The following is a 21,317-nucleotide window of genomic DNA, read 5'->3' as shown; positions in this document are numbered from 1 at the left end:
TCGCACAGCACACGGGCGCCTCTTGCGTTTCGCCTCCATCGAAACGCGGCCGCCGCGGTCAGGTTCGAACCCGGGTACTCCATCTCGGTAGAAGGGTGAGAAAACCCCGCTGCATGGTCGGTATCCTTAGTCCGGGACACCGCACGACGAGGCCCCGTCTCGCGCCCGCTTTACCAGAGCCCTTTGGGACTCCTGTGTGGAGCAGTTGAGGAGGGCAGTCTCCCATGCCTCTCGGGTGGGGGTGGGGGAAGGGGGAAGGTGAGGATTCTGAGTACATGCCCACACCATGTGAAAGATATCGCAGATCTCTCCACAGTGCGGGCAGCGCCCATCTGTGTTCGGATCGAAGTGTTTTGCTATGGCAGGGCAGAGAAGGGTTCCTGTCTGCAGGCGCCGCAGAGTTCGCTCCTCCGCCTTACTCAGCCCCTTGGCAGGTGCCGAGTTCAGCCAATACCTCCGGACGCGTAATTCGGAGGTCGTGGGTTCGGATCCCACCGGCGGCAGGTGGTTGTTTTTTCTTCTGCTTTTCTAATCAGTTATCTTTAAACGATAACATATTCAGTAATATTCTAAATTGATCAACACCACAAAATAAATAACTTAAAAAAAAATCCCCTGTGCCCCTTGGTTTCTGTGGCTGTTGGCTTCTGTCATATTTATAACGAGCCCCTCATCCCCTTCCCTTGTTTGCTTAATTGCTTAGCGAGGGCCTCGATTCTGGCAGCCTTGACGCCTTAGGAAGCATAAGAGGGCTCTCACGCAGCTTCCACCCTCTCCGTTCGATGACGTTCTACGTCACACCTGCGGTAACTTAGGACGTTCTACGTCCGCCGCTTATGAACGTGGGTGGCGCTGATGAACACTCTCAAGGTTAGGTTACTTGTAAACATAAATACCCCCGAAAGCAGAAGAATTGACAGCCGTCGCCGTAGCTCAGAGGTAGAGCACCGGACGCGTAATTCGGAGGTCGTGGGTTCGGATCCCACCGGCGGCAGGTGGTTGTTTTTTCTTCTGCTTTTCTAATCAGTTATCTTTAAACGATAACATATTCAGTAATATTCTAAATTGATCAACACCACAAAATAAATAACTTAAAAAAAAATCCCCTGTGCCCTTTGGTTTCTGTGGCTGTTGGCTTCTGTCACTCCTAGAAAGAAGTCTTTCTAGGAGGTATTGGTTCAGCACACGGTGGCCTCTTGCGTTTCCATGGCGGCGAAACGCGGCAGCCGCGGCCGGATTCGAGCCCGGAAGTCCGGCTCAGTAGCCGAAAGTCCTGGCGTTCAGGTGGCATGTCTCGCGTGCCTCTATAATCTTCCACCGCGGTGGCTCAGTGGTTATGGCACTCGGCTGCTGACCCAAAAGACGCGGGTTCAACCCCGGCCCGGGCGGTCGAATTTCGATGTAGGCGAAATTCTAGAGGCCCGTGTACTGTGCGATGTGAAGTGCACGTTAAAGAACCCCAGGTGGTCGAAATTTCCGGAGCCCTTCACTACGGCGTCCCTCATAGCCTGAGTCGTTTTGGGATGTTAAACCCCGATAAGCAATCTTTCGGACGAGCGACGCCTTTTCGCTTTGTTGGGATCTGATGCTCATTCTATGTGTGGAATGACAATTCACTATAAGAGATTCAGCCTACATGGTTAACCAACTGTCGCTGACATTAAAACTCTCTTCTTCTTTGGGAGCTGCTAAAAGTTGCTGTCATAAATTTCGAGGTAAACTGATCCGTTTGGGCGTGTCCAAACCTGTAGCCTCTTTTAGCTTTGTTGCAGCCTCTTTTAGCGTTTTTCAAAACTACGTGAAGAGTCGACTGCAGTAAATTCATTCTGTTGAGATAAAATGGCCTGCCACCACTCGGCAGAGCCAGGTTATACGGAGCGGAAGGCAACAGAAGAGAGGGAGAAAACAGACATCCTCATTCGGAGCGACTGCTCGGGCTGAGGGTAGTGGAAGCGGTGCGCGCCTCTCGAGAGACAGCACAAGGGAAACAGGCAGGGTAATCCTCGCAAAAGTTGCAATAAATCCCTACAGAGGGATCAAAATTAAACTTGCGATCGACAGGGAACGGAGGGAAGCCTTAGTGGTTCCCTCCTTCCCGAAAAATATGCTCCCGGAGTTCAACGTAGTGTAGCAGTAGCAGCGGCCTCACGCGGTAGGAGCCGCACCAGCCGCCGATGACGATGACGCCGAAGTTCTGCCGAATGGAGCTCGACTCACGTGCCGGCGAGGCGGGCTCCATTCGGCAGAACTTCGGCGTCATCGTCATCGGCGGCAGGTGCGGCTCCTACCGCGTGAGGCCGCTGTTACTGCTACAGTAGAACGTAGGACCAAGCGAGCCGAGGCTCTTGAGGTTCGCTAAAAGAAATTCAGGGGAGCACTTTGTTGACCTTAAGTGCGGTGTGGCGAAAGCCTTAAGCGCGGTGTTGCTGCTTGCGTCACTGATGCGTTATTAAGATGTTAGGCTTCGCCTTTAAGAGTGAAACGCAACAGCGTCTTGCAACGCTGCCAGGGGGTCCCAGGCTCACATCCTCTGGGGTTGCGCGGGAAATCCGCCCCCTCGAACCTTACTGCCAGCTCCCTCCGAAGACGGATGGAACGAACTCTTCAAAAAAGGCCAGACAAGAGCATGCAACTGGCACTCATTTCGTGGGCCCAGGAAGTCGCCCCCACCTGGGGGCCACACCAAGCCCACCTGCCCTAAATCCCGCCAATCTATGGCAATAAAGTTGTTTCTCTCTCTCTCTCTCCCCAGGGGGTCAATAGAACGCCATCGCCCGTTCGGTTGTACGCCTTGTTCGTCGGTAAATTGGTTTTTGAGGAAAGGAAATTTATCTGTCTCGCATATCTGGGTGGACACCTAAACCTCGCCGTAACGGGAAGGGAGGAAGATGGGAGTGAACGAAGACTCCGTATTGACTAGACGCGCCTTTGTTCATTCCAAACCATCGAGCTGGCATGGCGATAAAAAAAAAATAGCTGGCATGGCGGAGTGGTTAGCATGCTCATCTCGCACTCCGGAGACCGGGGTTCGATTCCCGAACTCGTCGAATTTCCTACTCGATTTTATTTATTTATCTAGCCTGATTAGAAATATTAATTAGGCTAATTGGGTAATTACGCAATTAACTAAACTCAGTCACACTTACTTGAAGCATCACTGTACGATCCCTTTAATTGGTGGCATGGTTACTAGCCAAAGTACAATTGGCTCCGTTTGAAATTCGCGCACTGTGACGTCACGACCGTTTCGACCAATTGAAGAGCGTGACATTTCTGTCGACAACCCCTGCCTACAACGATGAGCCATTAAAGGCTTCCGCCTTAATATGGAGACAGCGGACGTAGCGTATGTTGACGCGGCGGGTGGCAGGACGGGAGCAACGGCCGAGGGGCGCCAGTCTCCGTGGCAGCCACCCGGGGGCGCTACATTGAGACTGCGGCGGAAGTTGCTATAACGCTCGCCTGCGTAGGAACAAAAGCAATATTGGACGAGGCAGGATCTCGCCGGAAGATGCCAGGATCCTTAGCCGACAACCCCTGAATATGAAAATTCAGTTAATCTGGACACCCACAAACGCCGCCGTCCCCGGTAATGAGGCGGCTCACGGGCTAGCTCGAGTTCCCTACTTTCGGGTAGCCGTAGAGCCTCCCGAGAAAGAGATGCGTCTGCAAAATTACGGGGAAATTATTGACCACTACAAATTGGGACGTAGGCTGGTACCCCCACCAGACCCAAAATTAAATAATAGAGAAGCCGTCGCGTGGATGCGGCTACAGTCTAATACATTTATGAATCCGGTATGGACGTACCACGAGCACCCAGAGCTGAGGTCGCAAGAAAGTTGCACACACTGTGTGGGGCGAGAGGGGCCGTCGACCACATCATTTGGGAGCGCCAAAATTCTCCCGGGGCGGGCAAAAACATTGACAGTAGAGAAGCCTGGGAGACCCTGCTGAGAAGCCCGGACCCTGAGCTCCAGCGCACCATCTGGCGGAAGAGGCCGCTACCAGTCAAGGATTGCCCAAAGTGGCCGAATACAAATACCTCGGGATATGGCTAAACGAAGGGCAGATATACACGGAAAAGCACGAACAGGCTCTTAGGGCAAAAGGACGAAGAGACGCCGGGATAATGAAACATAGGGCATTATGGGGGTACAAGAAATATGAAGTACTAAGAGGTATTTGGAAAGGAATAATGGTGCCGGGACTTACTTTCGGCAATGCGGTTCTGTGCTTAAGGGCAGAAGTTCAGTCGAGATTAGACGTAAATCAGAGAGCTGTTGGAAGATTAGCACTAGGTGCCCACGGCAAAACCACAAACGAGGCAGTACAAGGGGATATGGGCTGGGCATCGTTCGAAGCATGGGAAGCTAAGAGTAAAATACTATATGAAGAACGCCTGAGGAAATTGGACGATAACAGGTGGGCAGCTAAGGTATTTAAATATTTATACAGAAAGAGCGTTGACTCACAGTGGCGGAAAAGAGCTAGAAAACTAACTAGTAAGTATGCAGGTCATGAGGACGGAGAAAGAAAGAGCATTAAACGACAGGTTAAAAACGCGGAAGTTAAAAAATGGATGAATTCAATGGAAAAGAAACATAGTGTAGAACTATATCGATACTGGAAAAGGCAGATCAGGAAAGAATTTTTCTATGATAACTCAAGAGGCAGTGCCCTACTTTTTGAAGCTAGGTCAGGGTGTCTTAGAACGCGCAGCTATAAAAAGAAATTTAACGAAGAAGATGACACATGTGCAGTGTGTGGTAGATCTGCGGAAACAATTGAACACCTCATAATCAAATGTGATGGTATCCATCCGGATGTCGATACAGGCGCAGTCACTCTTCCTGAGGCCCTAGGGTTTAAAGATAACAATGGTCATGTAAATAAATCTGCAGTGGAAGTTGGCAAAAAGCGATTGGAGGATTGGTGGCTGAAAAGCAGAGATGTGGCATAAGGTTAGAATTGTGGGAAACCGTAGGTAAAGATGATGGCGATCCTTGGTGAGAATTGCCAACGCAGTAAACAGGAAAAAAAAAAGGCTGAGCATGGTGGCGGTTGCCACCGCCCCGTTTCAAAGGGGGCGCTCCTATCCATCCATCCATCCATGCCAGCCAGCCTCTAACCGCGGCTCCCCGTCTCCCAGGCCTGCGTGCCGGGTCAGCGTTCTAGGTGGCATTGGCCGGGTGCGGGGATAAACGTATTTTATGACGGAAATAAAAGTTGCGCAATCAGTCAAATTCTCTCACGGAGCGGTTGAGGTGTCCACCGAGTACATATAGGGTTGCTGCGCTCTTTCCTCCCTCAAAATCAAAATTAATTTAAACACTTTCGTCGGACTAGCGACGCCTTCTCGCTGTGTTGGGATCTGATACTCATCGTGTGTGTCGAATGACAATTCACTGTAAGAGGTTCAGCGTACTTGGTTAACAAACTTTCGCTGACATTAAAACTATCCTTCTCCTTAAGAACTGATAAAAATTACTGAGGCAAATTTCGAGATAAACCGATCCGTTTGTGCGTGTCCTAACCTGTAGCCTCTTTTAGATTCCTGCTAGGGTTTGACTGTTTACGTGCTAGTTTTTTATATGTATTCGTCGCGAATATATTGCTTGCCGTTTAAGAGCTTTACGCGTCAATATGCGGCAGCGCTGCCAGGGACGCCATGAAACACTATCGCCCATTCGGCGAGACGCCTTGCCCGTTGGACAAATCAAAGATCGATTTTTTTGAGGAAAGGAAATGACGCATTAACAGTCTCACTTATCTCGATGGGCACCCGAGCAGGCCGAGATACGATTTCATTGACGCAGCCCCCGATTATAGGTCGCCGGTTCGAATCTCTGCCGCGAGCTATGGTCTAACTTAACTACCAGGTTTATGCTGCACGAAACGCTGAATCATATGACTTATCCGGATCATTCTGCGGCAAGCGGTTGACATGGTACGATAACGCAGCCTACGATTATTTCCGACTATAGTGAACTAGAATATTGTTACGGGGAAATACTATTTACATTTATTTACAAGCCGTAGAAACGCCAACTGCCGTCTTTCTTTTTAACAAGGACGACTGGAGAGGCCCAAGGACTGGACGACGGTTCGATGATGTCCTTAGTGAGCATCTTTTCGACTTCCTGTTGTATCACTTGGCGTTCGGAACTGGATACCCTATAAGGCCGGCGGTGCAGAGGAGCGGCGTCACCAGTGTTGATACGATGCTTCACAATAGTCGTACGAGCCTAAGGGCGGTCATTGAAATCAAATATGTCCTGAAAAGATGCCAGAAGATGGGTAAGCGCCTCTGCTTGGTCAGAAGAGAGATCGGAAGCGATCATATTGGCGAAGTGGTCAGGTCTCGAAAGAGCTGTGACATGATCGTCCAGAGAGGACGATACACAGTTTGTGACTGCGGAGATCACGTAGTCGTCGGTAGGGGACACCGTGGCGAGGCACATGCCTTGAGGAAGCGTCTGGACGTGCGTGCTGAAGTTGAGAACAGGTAGACATGCGCTGTTTGCCGAGACTGTAACAACTGTATGGGCAAGGGCAACATTCTTCGTGACGGGCAAATCAAGGACAGGAGTGATGATATACTGGCCGGTAGGAAGAGGTGGAATAGATTTAAACAATACGTAAGTTGCGGCTTCAGGTGGCAACCGGATGAACTCGGCAGTACAGAGACGGTGCACAACTGGGGCAGGTGGGTCAGAGAGGAACGGCAGGTCCAACTCAACCACACTTGTAGCACAGTCAATAAGGGCTGCGTGCTCACCAAGGAAATCAAGGCCGAGTATGATGTCATGAGGGCACTGATTCAGAACGGTAAAGAGCACGGTTGTTTGTCGGTCAGAAATCGTCACACGAGCAGCACACAGGCCGAGGACTGGGGACGTTGTACCATCGGCAACTCGAACAACGGCTGTAGGAGCAGGCGTCAGTACTTTGCGAAGGCGGCGTCGTAGGTCGGAACTCATCACAGAAATGTGGGCGCCCGTGTCAACCAGAGCAGAGACGGCAACGCCATCGACTTGTATGGTCAGTAAATTGCGCGGGGCACTAAGAACTAAACGAGGATTTTGGGCCCGGGTCGTCACTGCAGCATCACCTCTAGACGCTGCAGAAACTAGTTTTCCGCCTGTGATCGTCCGTAGGGGCCAGGAGAGGAAGCGCGCGGTCGTTGCGGCGAACGGGACTGGCGGCGCTGTGGGGACGGTGAGCGGCTGAAGCGGGCCGGCGAGACGTCGGTGGTGGGGCTTGATGGGTTCAAGGGTCGCGAGAAAGAGCTTGAGTCTGGAGCGTCGGGGCGATAATGTGGGGCCGAGTAACGGGTCCGCTGGGAGGAATACCATCGACTACGGCAATGACGGGCGATGTGGCCGACACGGGAACAGTTGAAACAGATGGGCCTGTCGTCAGGTGTACGCCACTCGGAGGGGTTGCGCGGTCGAGGAGCGGTGTAAACAGGCCGGACAGGGTAGAGAGGAGGGACTTCAGGTACTTGGGAGGGATGAAGAGCGGCGACAGAGTTTAAACCTAAGTTAGCAATTTCCTGTCGCACGACGGCTTGAATAAGTGGAAGGGACAGGGGCTGGTTGGCTACGGGTGTTGCTAAGGAAGCCGGAGCAATGGCTTCAAGCTCACGGCGTACAATACGGGTCACGTTCTCAGGTGAGGTCGGCTGGTTCCGAGAACAAAGATCTTGGCACGACGAAGACGCAGCCGTGTTGGGCAGGCGTGCGATATGCTGGGTTATCCGGCGGCTTTTGGCGTCCTCGAAGCGGCGGCATTCCTTTATGATGTCTGCAATCTTGTCAAAGTTTTTGTAAACGAGCAGATTGAATGCGTCGTCTGCGATGCCCTTGAGCACATGGCCCACTTTGTCAGCCTCGCTCATCTCTGTATCCACGGTGTAGCAAAGAGCCAACACATCCTGAATATAAGAGACGTAGGACTCCGTGGATGACTGGGCGCGACTTGCGAGATCTCGTTTTGCGGCAAGCTGCCGGCCGAGTGGTCTGCCGAAAAGGTCGATAAGTTTCTGCTTACAGTCATCCCAACTGGTCAACGTCTCTTCGTTGGTATCGTACCACTTGAGCGCCGTGCCCTTAAGGTAAAAAACGATGTTCGCAAGCATGAAAGTTTGGTCCCACCGGTTGTTAGCGCTGCACCGTTCATACTTGCGAAGCCAAGTCTCGACGTCAGCGTCGTCGTCCCCAGAGAAGGGTCCAGGATCACGAGGGTGAGTGAGGACGACGGAGGACACCGATGCTGCCGAATCTGGAGGAGTTGTTTCCGTCATTGTCGGCCGTGGAAGGTAGCGGCGGCGTGAAAGGTAGGTCGGGGGTGGAAGGTAGCGTCCGCTGCGTAGTTCCGTCTTGTCGCACCTCCACCAAAGATGTTACGGGGAAATACTATTTACATTTATTTACAAGCCGTAGGTGAATAAGTCCTAGCCGGGAGCACCAGCGCGAACAGGAAGCACCATCAACCTCTTCTTCTTCGTTCGTCCCTTTCACGCGGGAGTCCACTTCGTCTTCCACTTCCACTGCGTCGTAACAATATTTCCAACACGCACTGCCGCTACTACTACTACGCCGACAGCTTTTCGACCGAACGAGCTGTATCAGCTGTCGCGTAAAATTAGGAGACGCTTTAGCTTCGCTTTTAAGAGTGAAAGGCGACAGCATGTTGCAGTGCTGCCAGGGATTCCACAGAATGCCCTTCGACGCGACGCCCTTGCCCGTTGAACAAATCGCTCGGAGTCTCCAGGAGTCCCCTCAAAATAGCCCATCCGCCGCCCCCTAAGTGATCGCGAACGGGCTTCAGTGACGCTGCCCTGGCAGGAAACGAGGCAGCAGACGCAGCCGCCCGCGCGCTCTCTCACCGGGCTGTTTTCTCCTCCCCGTCCGATCAGGAACCCGATTTTAATCCGGTCTATACATTCAAAGATATTACAACATATTATCAAAATTGTCATCGCCTTTACCCTAGCCCATGTAAAGGCCTGAAGAAGGCGGATGAGCGGCTCCTTCTCCGCCTTCTCACCAATACATTGCTGTGCCCGGCAGCGCTAAAACATTTTGACCCCTCCTTTAGCGGCAGCTGCCCACACTGTAGTGCAGTGTCTTCTGACACTTATCACATGGTGTGGGCCTGCCCCTCCAACCCCGCTATTCCCCCCATCCCCAACCCAACCCGGGAGGACTGGGAGGCGACCCTGCTCGGCTGCCACGACTTACAGGCCCAACAAGCCTTAGTCGGGCGCGCCCGGGCGGCGGCAACCGCCACTGGGGTCCCATGCTAGGGACCTCCACCTAGTGTTTGTAAGGATCGGTCCCTTACGGGCTGATCCAAACATACCTCCTGCTCATTCGTAATAAATGTTTTCACCACCACCACCCCCGTGAATTGGCTGTTGTGCGTCCCCGTTGTGATCGTGATTTTAGAGGAGAGGAAAGGCGCAGCAACCGTCTCCCACAGCGGTGGACACCTCAACCACGCCATGAGCGAAGGGAGGAAGATTGAAGTGAAAGAGAAAAGACAGAAAGAGAGGCCGTAATGGAGGTCTTCGTCTCCATTGGCGTCGCATTCTTTGAACGCAATAGCGTACAGGCGCGTGTATCACACGCGCTCGGGTGGTAGGAGTGATCGCAGTGGTTGACACCCGCACAAATCATGACGCACACAGGTCCCGTCGCCGCTGCCTGCCCGTCTGAAGCCCTAAGAGGTGGCGAAAGGTTAAACCCACGCTGCCGCCCGCAGGGGCGAAACCGTCGTGTTATCACAGGGCTCCGCGTTCGGACCACTTGACGTCTTCAAAGGTTTCGTCTGCCGGTTCTCCGAATTCACATCCACAACCCCTGTGCGATGTCAGTGCTCGTTAAAGAACCCCTGATCGCCGAAATTACCGAAGCCCTCCACAGCAAAAGTTTGAGGTACACGTGCACTCTGAAACGTATGTTTACAGCGACAGCTCTTAGAGCACGTTCCTGGGGTACCTTTAACGTGCGCTGACATCGTGTAACGTACGGAAGGTATCGCGCCCGCCTGCAGTCGGTGGAAACACTAAACTAAGGGGCACAGCGCCTTTCGGGAAAATGACGTCCCTACAGCAAACTGCCTTCGCCGATGCCTTCCGTGAGACCCCAGTGCACTTACGGCACGAGTGTTCCTGAAGCAGGTCTCTCACCTTCGCATATATTGCCGCGAATGTTTGTAGTGTTTGTTCATTCTGCAAAGCTGCCGGCACGCCGCTTTATCGCTTTGTTTGTGATGCAAGACGCGCCTAGATTTACCTTGATTGATCGCATCCAGGCGCAGCCGATTTTACGTTGTTCCAGAGTGTTCTAGTAACTTTCCAAACTTTATCTCGAAAGTTCGCTATCAGCCTTAAAAACAGCATGGCCGAGAGCGGCCGGCATTCTGTTCGACGACCGCCGAGCAGGCTTGTTGCTACGCCGCCGCCGAGTGATTCAGTTCTTTGCGGGAGCAAATCAGCCCAAATAAAAGAGTTTAGTTTAGAAGACATTTCATTTCATTTTAATACCTTAAAGACCCACTGGGGGTATTACATAAGGGGTGGGTACATACAGTCAAATGAACAAGTGTTATGTTGAAAAATGGTTGGTAACAGCTTCGGCGAATGTGGATGGGCATGAGATGGTAGCGATGTCATTGGAGAGGTCGTTCCAGTCTACAGAAACACGGTGAAAAAAAGAAGCGGCACCGGTAACAGTACGGGCACGGGGGCGAAACACTTGGAAAGGATGACGAATGTGGTGGGATATGCCGGCTGGCGGGGCAATGTAGGTAGCGCAGCGCAGCGAACTATGGAAAAATTTATGGTGCAGGCAGAGGCTAGAAATACGACGACGAAGTGAAAGGGGCGCTAAACTGGATTCCGCTTTTAAAGATGTTACACTGATATCGTACGAATAGGAGGAATGAATGAATCTGGCTGCTCTGTTTTGAAGTGACTCGAGTGCATTGATAAGGTAAACTTGATGAGGGTTCCAAACTGGCGATGCGTAATCTAACTTTGACCTGACAAGAGATTTATATGCTAGTAATTTTACCTGTTGTGGGGCGTGGCGAAGATGACGTCGTAAGAATCCGAGAGTTTTATTAGCCGAGGAAATGACGTTAGTAACGTGTGTAGCCCATGATAAGTTGTTACACAGCGTGACGCCTAGGTATTTGTATGATGAAACGGACTGCAGGTGAACGTTAGCGACTACATATGGGAAATCAAGCGGGTTACGGCGGCGGTGGAAGGACAAACGTTTACATTTATGAGGGTTCAGTTCCATTAGCCAACGGTCGCACCATTCCTGTATGCGGTTTAGGTCATCTTGAAGGTATGTTGGGTCAGAGGCGTTAGTAACTGTGCGATAAACAACGCAGTCGTCAGCAAACATGCGAATATTAGAGCACACATTGGTCGGTAAGTCATTAATATAAATTAGGAATAGAAGCGGGCCTAGTACAGAACCTTGAGGGACTCCTGATGTTACTGGTAGCGGATTGGAATTTTGATTGTTAACAACGACAAACTGTGAGCGATTAGTCAGGAATTCTTCTATCCATTTTACTATGTCGGGGGGCAAGTTCAAAGTGGAAAGTTTTAGGATTAAGCGTTTATGAGGTACCTTGTCGAATGCTTTTGCAAAATCCAGGAAAATGGCGTCGGTCTGTATATAGTTAGAATCGAGATTAGCATGTAAATCATGAATGAATAGGGCTAGCTGCGTTTCACAAGAAAAACCTTTCCGAAAACCGTGTTGAGACGAATGGAAAAAATTGTTCGAGTCGAGGAAGTTTATGATATGAGTATAGATGACGTGTTCCATTAGTTTGCAGGGTACGCTAGTAAGGGAAATGGGTCGGTAATTTAACGGCGAATCTTTGTTACCTGATTTGTAGACTGGAACGACCTTTCCAGTTTTCCAATCGTCCGGTAGTTGTCCTGTTGAGAGTGACTGGGTAAAAAGTAAGCATAAGAACTCGGCACAAATATCACTAGTGTTCTTTAGAAGTTTCGAGTTAATATTGTCTACACCAGATGAAGATGAGATTTTCATGTTTCTAATTAAGGACGCAGTACCCAGTGAGGAAAATGCGACTACCGGCATAGCATGCTCAAAGAGTAAATTAGATGTATGAAGTTGTGTTTCGGTTTCATTAGTAAAGACGGATGAGAACGCTGCGTTGAATAAAGTAGCGCACTCAGAGTCGGTCATAGCCGCGCCTGATTCGTCTTTGAGGGTAATCGCGTGTTCATGATGAGGGTTAACGGCTTGCCAGAACTTCCTGGGGTTATCGCTGAGCATATTAGGAAGGTCTTGATGAAAAAAGTTGTGCTTGGCGTCATGGATAGCAGTTTGATAGGATTTTTCCGCAGCGCGGTTTTCCTGTTTCTCGCGGTTTCTCACTGTTTTCCTGTTAGTCGGACTGCAGTCACCACTACGTGACAATATTATGCGGTGGCATCTCGTAATTTCTGACGTCAGTGCAGGCGATAGCCTGCCGGGACGCCTGTAATGAGGTCAAGGAGTGACGTAGGCTCACCCTCTCTCCTCCCTCGTACCGCGCATGCGCAGGTCCGCTGCAACCTTGTGGACGTGACGCACCACGTGAAGCAGTACCAGAGCATCATCACCGAACTCCGGCAGGAGATCCAGAAGCTCCAGGACAGGATCGAGATGAACGACTCGGCCGCCTCGAGAGAGCCGCCCTCCCCCTCGGTGTCCTCGCCCGAAGACGCGTCAAGAGACACCAGGACGACGACCAATGGGGCCAACGGCCACAATGGCAACAACAACAGTTCAGTGCTTTCGTCTGTATTCTTTTTCAACTAATGTGAAACTGTTCGGGATAGCTCTATAGGTTTGGTTTGGTTTATGAGGTTTAACGTCCCAAAGCGACTAAGGCTATGAGAGACGCCGTAGTGGAGGGCTCCGGAAATTTCGACCACCTGGGGTTCTTTAACGTACACTGACATCGCACAGTACACGGGCCTCTAGAATTTCTCCTCCAAAGAAATTCAACCACCGCGACCGGGATAGAACCCGCGTCTTTCGGGTCAGCAGCCGAGCACCATAACCACTGAGCCACCGCGGCGGTCGTAGTAGGTCGTCTACAGGAACTCTTGCATTCACCTATATATATTCACCTATATATTACATGCATTGATGTCACGTTGGACGCCATGTTGGGGAAACAGAAGCACAGGAAAATCCTCCTTTGTTACTGCAGTCGAACCTCGTTATAACGAAACTGTTTATTACGAAATATTGGATATAAGGAAGGAATGATGATTCCCCCTGGAAGCTCGGTCAACACGGGCTGTAACGAAGTTACTGCTATAACGAATTAATCACCCCGCCGCGGTGGCTCAGTGGTTACGGCGCTCGGCTGCTGGCCCGAAAGACACGGGTTCGATCCCGGCCGAGGCGGCCGAATTTCGATGAAGGCGAAATTCTAGAGGCCCGCGTGCTGTGCGATGTCGGTGCACGTTAAAGAACTCCAGGTGGTCGAAATTTCCGGAGCCCTTCACTACGGCGTCCCTCATTGCCTGAGTCGCTTTGGGGCGTTAAACTCCAATAAATCAAATCAAATCAATTAATAGCCGGACCCCTTCAATGTGGTTTAACTGTATAACCTTGTTGCCCTGCTCTTCAAAAGATTGATGGAGGCTATGCCGGGCCCACCGTGACGCCAATGACATCACGTGCAAGCCATTTATAGTGGTCGATGAGAACGCGATCTAGGTGTACCCAGAAGTGGAAGCTTTTATGACGGGAAGAAAGTTTCAGTTATTCCTAGTTCGTTAATCCTACCAGTTAGGAAAATCCGAACGAAACTCCGGCCAGTTTCCACGGCGCATTGGCTGTGACGTCACCGTTAGCAGGCTGCCGTCCAAGCGCGCGTCCCGCTCGTAGATTACGCGACTACTCGACGCTTCAAATTGGTTGGGCTACGAGAAAAGATGTTCCTGTGGCTCAGCGGACGCCAGGATGACGCGAAAGCGTGCTACAGCTGCACTGGCCGAACGCGTTAATGAGAAAGCGTAATGGTATATTTTTTTCGCAACGTTCACGTTTTTAAGAGTCCTGGCCGGTTCATTTGAGGTAGTGTGACAACCAAGTAACCACGGCGTATTTGGGTGATCGAATCGTCGCAGCTGATATGGTCAGGCTTTCAGTCTGTCAGTAACTCTTTGTTCCTGTCATGTACTATGAGTGAGAGAAAAGGAGAAAAGGCCGCTCATGCGGCTTGATAGCCCCCCCCCCCTCCCCTCTCCATAACTTAGTGCTTCAGGTCTGCAGTGACAGGTCTAAAAAAAACGAAGTCACTCCGTCTCTCTGCAAGAGGGTGAAAAGGCAAACTGCTTTTCATCGTGTTCTCGTAACAACGGATGTTGTGCTTGACGCGAAAGTCTGGTATTTACCGTCCTGTGGTTTGTTGTAGTGAGATGGAGGAAGTTACCATCACTTTTTTGCTTTTCTACAGTTTTCTTGTAAGCGTACTATATCGAGAGCCCTCCTATCCCTTACAAAAATTTCTTCAGACTGTCAAAAGAATGTCTATACACTTTTGCCTATAAAGTCTATAAACTTTCTATTGACGGATTCTTTAGACTAGTCTATAGGCAATTCAAATCCTGTACGAAGTCTACAGACAATCTATAGATTTATGGCCATGGACTTTTAGTACACTTTTTTTCTTGACAGTCTATTGACTATAAGTTGACAAAAGGAAATAGGAAGGCAATAGCGTCTATAAGAAGTCTATAGACAGTTTATAGACATTTTTCATGGGGGATGCCTGAGTTAAATGAAACTCAAACGCATCGGAAACAGCAATATAGGTGATCATGGGGTACACAAGTACTCTATCTTTTTGACGGCCGCTTTGCGCATGCGGTCCTCTCCTCTGCCAGCTCCCGAGCTTCCAGTGACTTTACAGATGATGATGATGATGATGTAGCCTTCCCTTTGTAACGGGCGGGCGCCTACCAAAGGTGCCCTGGCTGGATAAACACACACATAAAAACCCCACTGTCAAACGCGAAGCGGCAAACACACACGCAAACACCGACGAAACAGTACTGTTCTAGTGTCGCACCAGCGTCCACCACTCTGTCAATCGGCGCTTCGTCGCTGCAACCGCCGCATGGTTTGCCGCATCCTTTGTGCAGCCCTCGTTCGAAGAACGGAAACCCAGCGCCTGCGGAAGCGTAGCGCCCTCGTGCGGTGGCGTTGACAGCTTCTCGCAGAGTAGTACGATGTGCTCCGTTGTTTCGTCGTGCTCTCCGCAGGCTCTGCACTGGGTGCATTCGACTGTAGTGTCGAAGCGCTTGCGATACACAAGCGTTGGCATGGCACCCGCGCGTGCCTCAAACAACAGGCGGCTGCCTACACTGTTGTTGTAGGAGCTCTCAACGCAGATGTCCTGCTTGGCTGCCCGGTACACTTCCAGTGTCGAGTTCCCCTCCATGGCAGCCCTCCACGCCTCTCGCTCCTGCGCATGCACTTGGGTATTAACTGCCTTGGCCCATTTCCTCGCGTTGCCGGCTTGTACTTCATTTCTGAAGAAGCCGAACTTGCGACGAAGGTGTTGGAGCCGCTTCACCCATGTAGTCCGCAGGCAGTTTTGACTTACATAGTCAAAGACTCTGCGCGCCCATCTATTTTTGTGCATCAGGCGCTGCCGGCCGTCGTAGGCTATTTTGCTTCTTGCCTCGCGAGCCTCGAAGGTAGACTAACCGAGGTCTCCCTGCAATGCCTTGTTAGCCACCTGCCCATGGCACCCCGGCGCCAGACGTCCCAACGCTCGTTGACCACGCTCGAGCCATTCCCTTGTGGGCGCTGTCACGCAGATAACTTAATTTGAAAATGACAATGCGGGCACATGAACTGCCTTCCACAGCTCGCGGACCATAACAAATCGATTGCAGCCCCATAGGCACCGCCTTCTCAATATGTTTCCCGCTCGCTGCGAAGCTTGTTTCAAGTGCTCCTCATGTTTTGCAGCACATTCTGGCTGCGTGCTGAACCTAATGCCTAGGTATCAGTATTCCGTTGCCATCTCGAGGACGTCCCCGTTTACGTAGGTGGACCGGCTGCTCGGCGTCCAGCGGCGCTGGAAAACACAGCACCGCCGACTTCTTTGAGTTGAAGCTCAGGCCAAGTGGTGCCATGGTCTCAGCGCATATGTTGATGAGAGCCTGGAGGTCCGCATTGGTCTCTGCCATTAATACTACATCATCGGCAAAGACTAGGCCCGGTAATATCCATCGGTCCTTTACACCACCGCTGATGTAGCTTAGCGTGAACCCCAACTGCGTTTCCAACAGATTGCGCTCCACCCCTGCAGCGTACAACATATACAGAAGAGGGGACAACGGGCAGCCCTGCCTCAACCCTTTCTGTACGGCCACTGGCTCCGAGCTGACGCCGCACACTGTGGCCACCACTGTGCAGCGTGCATAGAGGCGACGAAGCACGTCGATCCAGGCGGAGGGCATTTCCAATGACTCAAGGCGTTTCATCAGAGGCTCATGTGGTACGCTGTCATACGCCTTCGCGTGGTTGAGAACGAAGCCCCCTCTGGTGCCGCTCATGAGCACTTCTGTTTGGTGTCAGGTGCGAGCAACAGATAGATGGCGCCTGCAAGCACGCACCTGCCACTTCGCATGCGCAGTTGACGCTCGCGTACATTTGTTTTCAACCAGTTTTCTGTGCACCAACGAATTTCCGTGCACTTTCCCAGAGGCCACAACGTCTTGTAAAAGACTAAATCCTTATCACAAGGGCCGCGCGAAAGTGCCTGCTCGATCTAGCAGGCGCGTGAGGGAAACAGGGTACACTCTAAACAGAAATGAGCTAAAAGGGAGTAAACTGTCCTCTAGTGCACTCCCTTCTATGAAAGGAGTGCGCTAGAGGACAGCTTACTCCCCTTTAAACTCCCATATAGGCCCACTCGTGTTTAGAGTGTAGAGGCAAACTGACGACGTGCATTGGCTTTTCGGCCGCGGTGATCGATGGAGCGTGTACCGAGAGAAGAGACCAGCTGCTTGGCAGTATAACGACCATCTATCACGAAATGAGAGCCGGTCTCTTTCGGCCGGACCGTCCCGCATATATCGTCCGTCGTACAGTCGAACGGAACGCGTATGCTTGGTGGAGATTTAATGCGATTGATTGCCCATATAAGCACATCACTTCGCAACCTCATTCTGTTTTGTTTTCTCTTTGCTTCGGCATGCGCGTTTCCAAAGACTTGATTGATTTTTGTCCAATGCTCCCCGTCTCTGCGAACTACGGTTCATCTCTCCAGGTTCATGCGGCGTCACGTAAGCTTACTTCGTGGAACTCCCGGTTGCCTCGGAGACGGAATAGATAATTGTTTAGACGTATCGCTTTAGCAGCACGGCTTCTGCCTTCTTGTTTACGAAAGGGATTCCCAATGACCTGCCAAGGACACAGGCAAGCGGCTTTCTGTGAACAGAGTACGCAGTTCCAACGGAGTTGCAAATGTAGTGCAGCCATTTCGTGGAATAAACGGCCGACTTAGGCTGCTGTGCAGGATGATGGGGGCTACGTTTCATAAGATGGCAGCTTTACTGCGTTGGACCACAATTAGCTTTGAATGATTGCAACGCACAATGCAGATAAACAACAGTCTATGATGTCATGCAAAGGGGAAGTCAATATACAGACGTTTCTTTTTCTTGCCCGTAAGCAGGTGTATTGAAGGAAGCAAGCAAAGAAACGATATCGAGGCAGTGTACATCAACGAAGACGACTAAGCAGTGATAGCGGCCTTCACGTAAGGCGTACGCAGTGCAGAGGCAACGCTTCACGGTTTAGTAAGTATTAGTCTACGAACGCCATAAGGTTCACAACGTTGACAAAATTATTAGGCTATTGCCATCATCAACTCACGTGACGTTCCGTTCTCATCATACGAAGTACCCGCAATCCAAATTATTTGGAAGAACCGAGTAGGGTCACCTTCGTGCATTATATAATGCTGGGCTGGTCTGGCGATAGATCTTTAAGAAAAATGATACAGGCCGGCAATCAGTGACCTCGAGAAAAAATTGACGAACACTTAAGTCCCGCCCTTGGGTATGACACGATAGCTTTATAGATGTACGGGCGTCACGATTGATCGATGTAATTAAGAACGCGAGTAAAGCGCAGATCTGCCAGATGAAATTCTCCGCGGGATGGTCTTCTTACCATTCTGACCTCATAATTTTGTTTTAAACTGATGCCTGTGTGCGCTGTTTTTTCTCCTGTATTCTTGTTATTTTTCCTCATTAATTTATGTGTTTACGAAAAACTGTTGATTCGAGGCCCTGCAAAAACAACAAGTCAACGTGTCTCTTAAAAACAAAAATAAGCATTACATGGTATGTACTGTACAAAGTCACAACTGGCACCGAAAGTTAACATAGTTAAAGCGTTCATATGGCCTTCTCAGGTTTTATAAAATTAGAAACTCTGGGGACACTTAAGGCACCGTAAGAGAATAATGCGATGCCCATTGTTGCTACTTTGTTGTAGCCGCAGCCAGGAACTGCTTCTAACCGGATTTTCCCGTCATTTTTTCCAGCTTCTGTTTCTTCTCTTTCCTGCTCTTCCTGCCTTCTCTGTCTTCTTTCTTCCGTGGGCAGGTTGGGATGACGTCACCAGGTCACGCGACCTCTCTCTACCGATCATTCATACCTTATTTTGTTCATACCTTATGTTCTTTTGATGTAGTTTGTATACTGCTGATGTTTATTTCGAGCAGATTCTTATGTTGAACACCTCTTTGTATCTTACCTCATATGCTACATGTGTAGTTTAATTCATCCACTGCTGCCATAGTGCTCCGTTTCACTGCCGTATGTATAAATAGATAAGTAAAATCATTTCATTTAATTACTACCTGCCGCGGTGGGCAGGTTTGTCACATTCAGGCCGGCCGATCGCCATCTTCCCCTGTGGGCAGGTTGTGATGACGCCACAAGGCCACGTACCTCTCTCGACCAATCAGTGAATTCATGACACGCGCCACCATTTTTGCGGAATGTGCACTGTAATGCTCTCGCATTAATGCCTCGAAGCGAGAATATTTTGCAGCAATACTCTTTTTCTCACCTCAGGCACCTCACTCCCCTTTGTCGAAACGCGCGACTTCTGCCCAGGATCGACGGATGACGAGGACGATACGCAGCGGCAGCAGCACCACGATGCCGGCGGTGGGAAGAACGACAACAGCCAACACCACAACGGCAACAACAACAGCGACCGGACGGCCAGGGAGGAACAGAGGAGGGCCGATGCGGCCGTCAGGGAGCGCAACCATCAGAACGACAAGAGCGACAACGACCGGGAGATACGCGAACTACGGGCGGCCCTCATCGACGCCTTCAACCGGCAGATGGAAGTCAGGTGCGGGTTGTCCTAAAGCCCCTTAGGTTGTCCTAGAGCTACTGGAAAATTTAGGGTACCTAGGCTAGTTCTGCTGGCAACAACAGCCGGCAGGCGCTATTTTCCTTCCAGGCCGCCGGACCGGCGCCGTCGGCTTGGAACTAGTTTTAAGTTCAGCTAAACTGGAAGATTTCGTAATATTTGTTCAGGACAGTACCAGTAGTTATAATGTGATGAGCGGAAAGTGAGAAAGTGTGTTGGTGAAGCAGCGAAAATTTCAAGGCGCCTATACTCGCACATCCTCGTTTCGATCGCCTCGTCTTCTACTGCTTGTCATAGGTTGTCCATCTTTGCTAGTAAAGTGTAGTATGTGGTATGGTATGGTATGGTATGGTATGGTATGGTATGGTATGGTATGGTATGGTATGGTATGGTATGGTATGGTATGGTATGGTATATGGTATGGTATGGTATGGTATGGTATGGTATGGTATGGTATGGTATGGTATGGTATGGTATGGTATGGTATGGTATGGTATACGGTATATGGTATATGGTATATATGGTATATGGCATGGTATATGGTATGGTATACGGTATGGTATATGGTATGGTATGGGCTGTGGGAAATGAACACAATGAACGCCGACGGCCTATGGTTTCAGCGCCGCATTTCTGGCACAACGTTGTCAACGCCAACGCATGCAACGCACATCTGTCACTATCGCCACGTGGCTTAAAGCACGATTGAGGTATCCACTGTTCCAAAAGGGCTGTTATCCGCCTTCCCTCTGCTTTCCAAGCTCCCGCTCCATTGGTTTCGCAGCTTAAAGCGCGACTAAGGTGTCCACTGCAGGTTACGAGGGACAACGGCGACGCCGCGAAATGCAGAAACGGGCGCCAAAGAGCTGCGCTCTAAAATGGCTGGCGGTTTGGCATTGTTAAGCACGAAATATTGTGCGAAATCACAGTTTTTTGCAGGTGGACACCACCACGACCCCTGTCATTTCTTCTGTCGCTCCCCCCTTTCTTCCCCTCTCCCTCTCCTCTTATTCCCGCTAGCCGCAGCTCAGGTGCTTCAGGTTTCGATGGCAGATGCCGCGGCTAGCAACATCTGTTCCTTCCAATTTTATTTCTTTTATTACCAATAAATGACCACTAACAACCACCACCACCACCACCACCACGTACCTAGCGCGAGTGAAGTGTTCACTGGCCCAGGAAGTCAGTTATGCGCGTGTTCAACTTTTTCATTGTCAGTGCCAATTTAACCATAATATGCACCGGCGGCCTATGCTCCAGTGCCGCGTTTCTGCAGCAGTGCTGTCAAAACCAAAGCCTATCACTTCAGTACCGTGTGTCTGCCACAGAGTTGCCCACGCCAACGCATGCAGCGCACATCTCCGCCACATAACTCAAAGCGCGAGTATTAGTTTTATGGTAGTAATAGTTGAGGAAGAAGGCGATGTGCGACGCACAGCGCGAGAGTAATAAGGGAGTAATTACTCATTGGCATCCACCCGAGCGCAGCCGTACGGCTGCAAAGGAAAGCTATACAGCTTGGGAATCCTTGGGGGATTCCCCTAAAACATTTGACCAACACTGTTCCCACTTCGAGTTATTGATCAATTCGCTCTCGCCCTACCATAAGCTTGCCGTCCCGGTTAGCTCAGTTGGTAGAGCGACTGCTCCGGTGAGGCGGTGGTCCCGGGTTCGAACCCCGGACCAGGACGAATTTTTCTTTAACTACGAAGTTTCTGAGAAAGCTGTATAGCTTTCCTTTGTAGCCGTATGGCTGCGCTTGGGTGGATGCCAATGAGTAATTACTCCCTTATTACAAATTTACTCCACCTTGGGGGATTCCCCTAAAACATTTGACCA

The 21,317-nt window shown here is 50.6% G+C and overlaps 1 protein-coding gene across 1 annotated transcript in view; it reads left to right on the top strand.

Annotated features, from left to right (window-relative positions):
- LOC149348889 (kinesin-like protein KIF19) overlaps positions 1-21,317 on the top strand; it is a 161,260-nt gene that overhangs the window by 118,290 nt on the left and 21,653 nt on the right. Inside the window, exons 10-11 of the mRNA XM_089541010.1 lie at positions 12,609-12,831; positions 19,211-19,457. Coding sequence (XP_089397136.1) covers positions 12,609-12,831; positions 19,211-19,457 — 470 coding nt within the window. The remainder of the gene's footprint in view (positions 1-12,608; positions 12,832-19,210; positions 19,458-21,317) is intronic.

The sequence above is a fragment of the Amblyomma mixtum genome, chromosome 4, assembly GCF_055824585.1.
Source record: "Amblyomma mixtum isolate Tamu chromosome 4, ASM5582458v1, whole genome shotgun sequence".
NCBI lineage: Eukaryota > Metazoa > Arthropoda > Arachnida > Ixodida > Ixodidae > Amblyomma > Amblyomma mixtum.
This window is presented reverse-complemented; position numbering and strand designations above follow the sequence as displayed.